General features: G+C 47.8%; 1 protein-coding gene across 3 annotated transcripts; it reads right to left on the reverse strand.

The window, feature by feature from the left end:
• Positions 1-3,033: 3,033 nt before the first annotated feature.
• On the reverse strand, positions 3,034-9,514 carry slitrk3a (SLIT and NTRK-like family, member 3a). 3 transcript variants are annotated; one of them, XM_048982431.1, is made up of 4 exons: positions 9,228-9,514; positions 7,914-8,033; positions 7,472-7,545; positions 3,034-6,487 (listed from the first exon to the last, which is right to left on the reverse strand). In XM_048982431.1, exon 4 carries the CDS (start codon positions 6,436-6,438, stop codon positions 3,829-3,831), a length of 2,610 nt encoding a protein of 869 aa, XP_048838388.1. In that variant the 5' UTR covers positions 6,439-6,487; positions 7,472-7,545; positions 7,914-8,033; positions 9,228-9,514; the 3' UTR covers positions 3,034-3,828. The 3 variants fall into 3 exon arrangements, with proteins under 3 accessions (XP_048838388.1, XP_048838387.1, XP_048838389.1); XM_048982430.1 differs by lacking the exon at positions 9,228-9,514 and having other exon boundaries at positions 7,914-8,468; XM_048982432.1 differs by lacking the exons at positions 7,472-7,545; positions 7,914-8,033; positions 9,228-9,514 and adding an exon at positions 6,847-7,443.
• Positions 9,515-9,822: the final 308 nt, after the last annotated feature.

A 9,822-nucleotide genomic window follows, 5' to 3' on the forward strand; every position in this document is an offset into this window, starting at 1 on the left:
CAACCATGTCCTCTGCAATCACTTGATGAACTTGAACTGCTCCAGTAAAACACTCAGCTGTATTAATGGATTAAAAAATGCCATTTGCTTTGGATAAGAGTATTAGCCAAAGCACCAATCAGAAACAGGCACACCCACAAATATCAAGGGAGGGGTTTCACAGATCAGACAGACCCAATAGGAGGGCAGCCGTCCATCTGCCCCTATGGTTCGCTGGGAAGAAAGACGATGGACAGTCTCGAGGCTGGCACGGGGTATAGCCTAAAATCCACATCGGATCACAAACAGACTGCTTATTATTGAGAAAAAAAAATAAAAACAACCTCTCACTGTTTAGCCATTTTTTAAGCAATTGACTAATCACTGGTGAGGAGTACGTTATGATGGCAGAGATGACCCATCATCACTCATGTGGATGCATTCATATTTGGGGCCCAGTGTGGACCTCCATGGGAAATGAGGAAGGACCAGAGCTACCTGACACTCAAATCTATACTTTATCTGCCCAAAACTGGACACACTCTCCTCTGCACCGAAGGGTTTTTTCTGAAGAATGCTTTTCAGGTTGATCTGTAAATTATAAGTTTGTGAGAAAAAACAAACCTCATAGAATTCCAGGGGAGAATTTGAGAGAGGATTGTGTGTGTGACTTTTGTCATTTAATGACATCCTTGGTGGATCACAGCATGCTCTCTGAGGCCTGCAGACAGCACCCCCCCTTTTCGGGACTGCGTGTAAACACCCCCGAGCGTGACACTCACAGACAGAATCACACGGACGCAGCTCCTGCGTCACCTAGACCGTCTGCGGCTGAGGGTCCTACGCATCCCCCCCGTGACACGCAATGGCGGATGTGGCTAAATGCACACGCATCAGCCAGGACTCCTGGACACACGCAGCTGCGCAGCCATCTTACTGCGATCTACACAAACACATACTACCATTAACCAGACTACTTCCTTTCGGATTACACCAAACATCTCCTTTCTCTGGTTTGCAGAATCATTCCACTAATCACCATGGCTACATTCTCCTCTTAGATTCCAAATCCTTGTCCTTTTTCCCTGTCTGATCATCTTCTAGCTAATTAAAGCCTCTGACAGCCCAGGAACAAACAACTACAGCCCAAGGAGAGACAGATATGACTGAGTTGGCAAAATGCAAATAAAAACTTTGGAAACATTAGCAGTAAGACGGCTTTCAGCGATGGGAGCCGTGAAGGAACACAAAGCTGAGCGAGGGGCATCATTACCGCCGCGGGATCCGCTCACTCGCTCTCTTTCCGCGGGCGAGCAGGAGGGACAGCGATTAGTTAGTGTCCATTTTGTCATTCAGCACTTTGTGACAGAGGGAGGGATTATTTCTGTCCTTCTGGTCTTATCTGATCTGTGACACTGTTCAATGAGGGTTAGTGTCCAGCCTCCTTCAGCAGAAAGTGCCAAGATTCCCAAGGGGGGAGGGGGGTACGAGCGACTATCATAGCACAGACACCCCACACCCGCTTGGTGGCTTCACAGCTCAAATAGTGTGTGCCCCCCCCCCCCCCCCCCCCCCACGCCACATTATGCTGGCTATTTTCCGATAAGTGTAGGTCACTTGGGTTACATAACATCCAAAAACAAATTATGCCATACCAGTCATGCGAGTACATAACTAAGCATTACTAACAGAGACCAATCAGGAAATTAGTGATACCACGACAATCATAAACAGCGCACTTCCCCGAGTATAAAAAAATCACAGTATTCAATTAGATAATCAAGGCACAGCGGCCCATTTGACTTTATAAAGACTGATTATTTCAACATTACTGTTTATCACGTCTTACTTTTAAATATTACTTTTTAATAAATAAGGCTATTATTATATTTAATATCTTTATTGCTCTGTATAAATATATACCCTGCGTGTTATTTGTTATCGAACTAGTGGTGATTTTTATTAAATTTATTTATTTGCCTTCAGTGGTTACTGCGGTATGAAACAATTTGTGAATGCGACCTTTCTCGAAACGCGATCATAAAATATGGAACAAAAAGCACATTTTAAATCCCGAAAAGATGAGTACTGCATCATTTCTGAAAGCCAATTCATTAAGAGTCACTTCCCTCTCAGCTCCACGCACATTTCAATATTTTTCCCCCCCTGAAATGCACTCCGTCAACACGGCAATCTTAGGAACAATCAGGCTGCCATGCGGTGCCAAGCGGCGCTCCGATGCAATCTCGGGAGACCTTGAAAGGTGTCTATAATGAAAAATACACTTCACACTACCTGTCCCCACTCATTATGCCGAGGCTGCCCATCACCTCGCATGGTGCAAATGCCTCCGAGAAAGCTATGCGCAGAAAGTTACGCCATTTCAGGCAATAGTATTTAACTGATTTGTATGGAAGCAGGTTAGAAACCCCGCAGCTGGCTTGACTTAGCATAAATAAAACGTCACTGTAATGACGGGGATCATTTAGACGAAGCTCTCCATACTATCAAAAATGGTTTAAGAAACTGATCTGGAAATCTATGCCAGGATCATTCGCGGGGTTGTCCACAAAAGAGGAACGAACGCTTCGGTTTTTTTTCCAAAGTATTTGGAATATTCCTGCATTGACATTGAACGGACATTAAACTGAGCCGAACGGCACATTGTGCAACATGGACGTCTCGTCGGCGCCCTCATCTGGAGACTATGAGAACTGTCATTTGCTGCGACGGAGTCCGCGCACGATTGAAAACGCGTATAAATCAAAATCCTAAAAATACACTGGGTAAACATTAACTAATAAACTTAAAATATTATATATTGCAATTTCTGTTAAAATATATTTATTTGCTGTTTTCTAGTTTTCTCTCATAGACAGGTTGTCTTCCAAAACCAAATCACATCCAAAATCTAATTCAATTAAACAGCAAAAAGGCGACATATATCACATCATTAAATATATTTATATGTATTTGGCAAATGAAAACGTAACATATATTTTCCAGCTTACCTACCGCGATATATTGGCATAGCAGTATTTTGACGTTAGTCAGAAATATTATGTTTTAGCACCTTTATTTGATTTTAATAGATTTTATTAAGAAGGATTAACCAGACGCAGAGTCACTATACATTGATTTAACGTTACCTTTACAATTCAATTTTCACTGAAATTACAGAATAAATATATGCACATTTTTTTTCAAATCTTTGTGAGAGAAAACATTAAAAGTGCTTCCTACAAAGCCGTTAGTGATAATATCCAGAAGCTTTTTTAAGAAAGTGCGTTGATCTCCATAAAATCTTGAGCGTCATAATATATTCACAAATGTTGATCCTTAGGTGCGTCCTTGAGAGAGAACTCGCTTGTCCTTGATAATATATAAAATCAAATAGACCACTGAACAATAATGCGTTGCAGTATCTCTATTATATGTGGATGATAGTTTGAGTGATACCCACCCCTGCAGTTGTATGCATGCAGCAAACTGCAATAATCTACAAACTGTGCCCGGCCTCGAGGTGTCCTCCGTGCTCGAGACGTCCCATTCCGCGCGCGTAACCCAGGCGCGAGCGACGTCCCCTCGCCGCTGCCCGGATAAGTGTTTAAGTTTAGAACTCCCGACGCCTCCTTCGGCACAAACCAACCTGTTCCGTATAAAAATAAGGACTGATAACATTGCTGGCTACTCTGAAAAAGGCACTTCTTGAATATCTGAGTATGGCCTTTCCTCCAAAGCGACTGGGGGAAATTTTTTTATATATTTTTATTTCATCATGCTTTATTTGATCATTTGTTCCATTGTTCTTTTTTTTGGGCTATGGAAAAGTTGATGTATTCTCCGTGGTTAGAATCTGTAGGATTTTTCCAGCACTTCGAGGTAATCCGGCTTGGTCTGGAGTTTGGCCCTTAACTCGAGGTATTCGCTTTGGGTTTGGTCGGGAAAGCCTTTCCCCGGGAAGAGCAACGTTTCTTTAAGTCTGGCGTCTTGCTGTAAATCAGGGTACTGCATTCCCGGGGGATGTGCATGTGTCACGTGCATGTCCTTTAATTTGGGAACCGTGCCATACAGGCAGTCCACAAACCCCACTGTGGGGGTCGGCCTCTGACTGTCTATTACCGTGGGACAAAGCACTCCGTTCTCGTGGAAGCCTGCTATGTCCCCCGACTGATTGATGGTGACGATGGTGTTCAGCTGGGAGTTGGATACTGCCATCGTCCATTCCTTCTCCTTCTCTATCAGAGTTCGATAATTACTGCTATTCTCTTTCGTCTCGGTGAACTGCTCCTCGATCTCTCCCTCGCGCGGTTTGTAAATGGGGTTGTTGCACATCTGCGTGACAGGGTGGGGGATGTAGTCGTAGACATGGCCCGGCGGTTTCTCTGGTGAGGCAGCTGGCTGGTCCTCAAACATCCGGCACTGCATCTGGATTCCGGTCAGGTCGACCTCCTGCCGCTTCCTGAAGGGCAGTTTCTTACGCCGCCTCAGCACATAGGCAAAGAGTCCGGCGGCCACGAAGACAGCCGAGATGAACAGGATGAGGAGGCTGAGGATGAGCACGGATAGCGGTATGTTCGCCCTCACTGGAGAGTCCCCCAGGCCAGAGTCGCTGGTTGAAGTCATGTCGTCAGGGGCGCCGGGAGAAGGCGCTGAGAACTTCAGCTCAGGGCAAATGAGTTCAGCATCGAGGGAGCGCAAGTCCTTCCCGAACAAGAAGTCGGGTGTTTTGCAGATCACCTCCCCCACCACGATGACTGAACTAAGTTTCTCAATCCACTGCTTGAGTGGGATGATGTCACATGAGCATTCCCAAGGGTTCTGATGGAGGTCAATCTGAACGATGGAATGCAGGTGCTCCAGAACCCCACTGACAGGCAGGTACAGGAAGTAGTTGTTGCGCAGGTTGAGCCTGGCCAGCGACGTGCCGGCGAAGGCATCCATGGGCAGCGTGCGCAGAAGGTTGTCGTTCAGGAACACAAGCTGCAAGTTGGGCATCAGGCTGAAGGCGGCTGGCTGGATCTCACGTATGACATTGTACTCGAAGTACAGGTAACTCAGGGTCTGCAGACCTCTGAACATCCCGGGCGTTAGTCTCTCAATGTCATTGCCATTCAAGTAAAGACTTTTCAAATTAGGGAGGTTTATAAAGGCCCCTTCCTGCACATAGGATATGCGGTTGTTGCCCAAGTGTAGTAAATCCAAACTGGAAAAGTTCCAGAAGTCCGACCGATAAATTTTCTGTATCAAATTCCCACTGAGATACAGCTTTTTGGCATTCAGGGGTCTGGGAAGCAGTTCAGATATGTTGTAGAACCCTTTCTCCTTGCAGTTGACAGTAAGCCCGAGGTCGTTGATGTGCAGGTTGCACGTGCACCCGGTCGGGCAGATGATTGGAATCGGCGGCCTGGTTTGGTAAGCAGCGATGGGTGGCTGGTTGGGCCCCGGGTAGATGCTGCGCGGGGTCGGCGGAGCCTTATGCACCCGAGGCCGTTTTGTTGGGGTTTTATGTTTCTCCTTGTATTCGACAGAGGAGGCGGTGTTGTGGAACGAGGAGAGCATAGACGAGGGCTTGGTGGGCCACACATTATCATTGCTGAAGGGCAACCTGGGGATGCCCAAGCTGGCCTCTACCTCGGCATCCGAGAGTAGAGGACACAGCTCGCTCCGCTTAATCTCCCTCAAGTCCTTGCCGTGGAAGTGGAAGGGGTGTTCGCAGGTGATCTCGCCCACCAGTGCTGTGTAGGGTATCCTCTCCAGCCACGTTTTCAGCTGCACTATGTCACAGACGCAGTTCCACGGGTTCTCCTCTAACTGGATCTCCATCAGACTGCGGCCGATATACTCCAGCATCCCCTTGTAAGGGAGGATTTTTAACCGGTTCCCCCGCAAATCAAGGTGCGTCAAGGACACCGACCTGAATAAAAAATTGGGAAGTGCAGGTATCAAGTTGTCGTTCAGGATGAGGACCCTCAGCTTGTTCAAGTTGCGGAAAGCCCCACTCTCGATCCGTTTGATGACGTTGTAATCAGCCTGTAGGTATTCTAAGCTCTCCAATCCCAGAAAAGTGTCGTTTCGGAACACCTCCAGCTTGTTCTCGTGCAGATAGAGCCTTTTGAGGACGCTGAGGCCATTAAAAGCCCCCGCCTGGATGTCCTGTAGTGCGTTGTTCCCCAAATTAATAGACACGGCATTGTTCAAGTGCAGGAAGCTGTTGAAATAAAGCCGGCGCATCGAGTTTCTCTGCAGATAGAGTTTAAAGGGCCGCGACCACGACTGGGAGATCTGGCTGATGTTTGTAAATCCCTTGCTGTCGCAGTGGATGTGAAATATACTCTCCTTCGCTTCACAGTAGCAGGGGTCGAAGCAAGGCTCGTCTATCTCCTCTGAGTCTTCCAGCAAAGGAATCGGCGTAGTCCATCCCAAAGCTATTGTGCTTAGCAGAGTAACCCACAGCATCCTGCCTGGAAGACCTGCCGCTGCCACGGCCGAGAGCCACTTCACAGCACTGAAAAACATAGCAGGAGTTAGGCAGGCAGTGTCCGGGCACACGGGAGCTACTTGTCATTGCTGAAATTAGGCATGCTAACGGCACGGCCACTAACTAGAACGTCCGCAACAATTAAGCGAATATGAGGCGATAAATTTGAGCAGAAAATCAATCACCGCAAGGCAGGCTACACAGCTATTTAAAAATATAAATAACTAGACGCGAATGCCGATACAGGCAGGAACGGAAAAGCCACCTGCATTTATTACATAACATACAGATCCCGTCCTATAAATCCTGCGTCAAGCTACCACTTCGCTGCGATGTTCCGTAAATTGACAGTGCGCTTTTTTTTTTGGAAATTCATGATTTCTTACCCGGAGCTTGTGGAAAAGGTAGCCGGGGCATTCCGCGCTCGCGGGATCGCGAACCGAAGTGCATTTTGCTCCGGCAAACTAGAGGCAGGGCATTCTCATTTCCCGGTACCTGTCATCGCGTTACCTCCCGCAATTTGTCGGAGCCGTTCGCAGTATGTGGATGTTTATGAGGGAGCGTTTCTCTTTGCAGAAATGCGTCCGCTTTGCGAGGAGCGACCGCGCTTAATTAGCGTGGATGGCGATGCCCTGTTATCGGCGGGTCTGGAGGGAGGGGGGGGGAGCAAACAGCTCAACGATGCTGAGTCTGATAAGGCTTAGGCGGTTTGAAGAAGCATCTTCGCACCAATGGCGATCTGCCTGCATCCCGGTTGCTCTTGGTGGCGATTTGTAAGCTCCATCGGTCCTAGATCCTAAACCTACAACTAAAAGTTATTTTTGAATGCAAGTCTCCCAGACATGTTCTCCATTCCTTGGGGGAGGGGGAAGTGACCGCACACTGCAAATGAATAGAGCACTTTGTGCTTTTTTTTGGTACTGTCTCCATGTCGAATCCTTCTGATAATCCAAAGGGTAAAAACATCACCTCCGGAACGAATAATTATTAATGTAATTAGCGTATACCTACTCGGTTTCAATAGGGTCCAACTTTACATCTCCTTCTCCGGGTTGGAGAAAATACAGGCGGCTTCCGACTGATGCCTGGAAAGAGACATGTAAAGGAATTAAAATAAGGTAGGAGCAAGAAGGAAACGCCGTACGCGCACTAAGCGAGAATTGGATGCTGTGCGAAAAAAAACAATACTAACACAGAGATAAACTGAAATTATGAAAAAGCACGAACAGATCCCTATGATGAAATATGCAGGGTTACCCTACCTATAAGAGCATAGTTCATTTCAAATGACATCACTAGTTGTCCAGTAAAAAGCAAATAAAGCGCAAATAATGCGCATTACGGAGCTTTTTCGGTTTTCGCATTTTTAGTGTATATTAATCCTGTTTACAGCATCCTATCTGCCTCCCACATAGCAGCGTATCACGGGTTCACGGAAACGCGCGGCGCTCACCTTTTTTTGCGGCGGAATTCAAGAGTATCCCCCCCAAAAAACGACTAGTTTAAAGACGGCCGGATCTTTCCGTCTTCTTCTGCTGTGCCTTTCCTCTCCTTACTCCAACTGTGGTTGAGGCTACAGAGAGGGGGGAAAGCGAAGACGTGATCGGAATGCAATGCCTCCTTTCTATAGGTTTGCTTGTGATGCAGGTCCGCTTCCCCGATGAAAGCTCAACAGTGCAGCGGCGAGAAGCCGCAGCTCGGCGCTCCGGAGCGGTCCCCCTTTTCGGCGCACCAGCACATCACTAGGATGCAGGATCATAACGGAGAATCGTTTTCTCGTCCCCCTCCACCACCACCACCACCACCACCCCCGATCAGGTCTTTTTAGACGTCATGGAAATGAGCTTGAAGAAAAGAGAGCGAAAGTGCTGCGGGAGGAGGGGGGTGAAGCAGAAGGGCTGTTGGCGTTGGTGGTGGCGATTGGGGGAGGTATGGGCAGCCGAACACGCTCACTGCTGCGTCGGGAGCGCGCATCAAGGCGCTCGCCCGTATGAGATTTTTTCCCTATGGGGGGGGGGGGGGGGGGTAACAGCATCAGTGCATCGCAACGCGGACAGCTCTCCTGCTCCTGACCCGTGTAAGTCCGAGAGACGCAGTAATATCTGACCCCCTAGATTGCCCCAGCCTCTCCCATTGCGCACGAGTACTTTCTTTTGCAAATGATATACGCCTTAGAAAGACTGTCATTCAGAGATTCCTCCGATAGGCACATCTGAGCGCCGTGCACAACTGAGCAACTTTGTGACCCCCTCTCCCCCCCCCTCCTCGTCCCCGCCCCGTTTTGCTGGGTGTTAGGACGCCTCGGAGCCAATCGAGCACCGAGGAGAGAAAACCATTCCTGCCTACATTTTTTATATCACACTATGGGCATGAATCTCATTTCGATCCCTCTGCAGAAGCAGAAGCAGCAGCCGGAGACGGCATCTCTGCCTCCGGTGTCGGTACCGGCACCAACCGGGTAACGCAGCAGCCGGAGACGGCATCTCTAGCTGCCTCCGATGTCGGTACCGGCACCGACCGGGTAACGCGGCAGCCGGACTGGGCATGCGATGCCCGTAGACTTCATGCCGTTTTACAGAGATTATGTCTCTTTTTTGCTGCTTTAAAGAGAATACCTTTAAAGATGACCCATTTCAGAGAGGTAACCGGGATCCGGTTGGAACCTAATTCTGCGAACTCTTCTGCTTCTTTCGAACGCGGTGACAACAATTTATATTACTTGTTTTTAATGGATGTTTAACGCATAAATAATATTTAATAAACATACTTGTTGTTGTTGTAGCAGTTTGCCGGCGGCGTTTACGTTTATCAGTTATTCCCTCAGCAGCTACTATGTTTTAATCTCCGACGGCTCGGATGATATTTGGACCTGCGATCCTGCTCGTTTCCCTCTTATCTTTCCATTTCCATGGAGAATTTGTGGCCCGGCCACTCGGGATAGTCAGAGATCCCTTCCTGTAAATACGATAAATCATGAAGTAAGAGTAATGCGAAGTTTCGGTGGCCCTTGGTGACCTTAAGAACTGCAGCTGACAGAAAAAAAGCACTTTTCTTTCCATTTGTCATGCGTCACATTAAGCCACCTGCAGTATATAATGCTGGGGCGACCTCCGATTGCGCATTAGGATCATAGCCCTGCATTGGCCACCAAGCACAGCAAACCCAGGCTACTTCTGCTTCCAGTTCGCCTGCATTTCCGTTCCAGAGGCGAATCGCCTCAAACGCGCGCTTCTGCTTTCTTTTTTTAAACTGAAACAGACGTGGCTCGTAGCTCTGAAATGCTGCCTCCTAGCAAGCAGATGGGCAGTCGCCAGAAACGTTGAGGCGAGTAATTATCCCCGGTCATCAAAGGATAACATATT

Source organism: Brienomyrus brachyistius, chromosome 17 (assembly GCF_023856365.1).
Source record: "Brienomyrus brachyistius isolate T26 chromosome 17, BBRACH_0.4, whole genome shotgun sequence".
Taxonomy (NCBI): domain Eukaryota; kingdom Metazoa; phylum Chordata; class Actinopteri; order Osteoglossiformes; family Mormyridae; genus Brienomyrus; species Brienomyrus brachyistius.

Excerpts from the sequence above, each read along its gene's own strand:
- slitrk3a (XM_048982431.1), bottom strand. The coding sequence starts at position 6,438 with ATGCTGTGGGTTACTCTGCTAAGCACAATAGCTTTGGGATGGACTACG.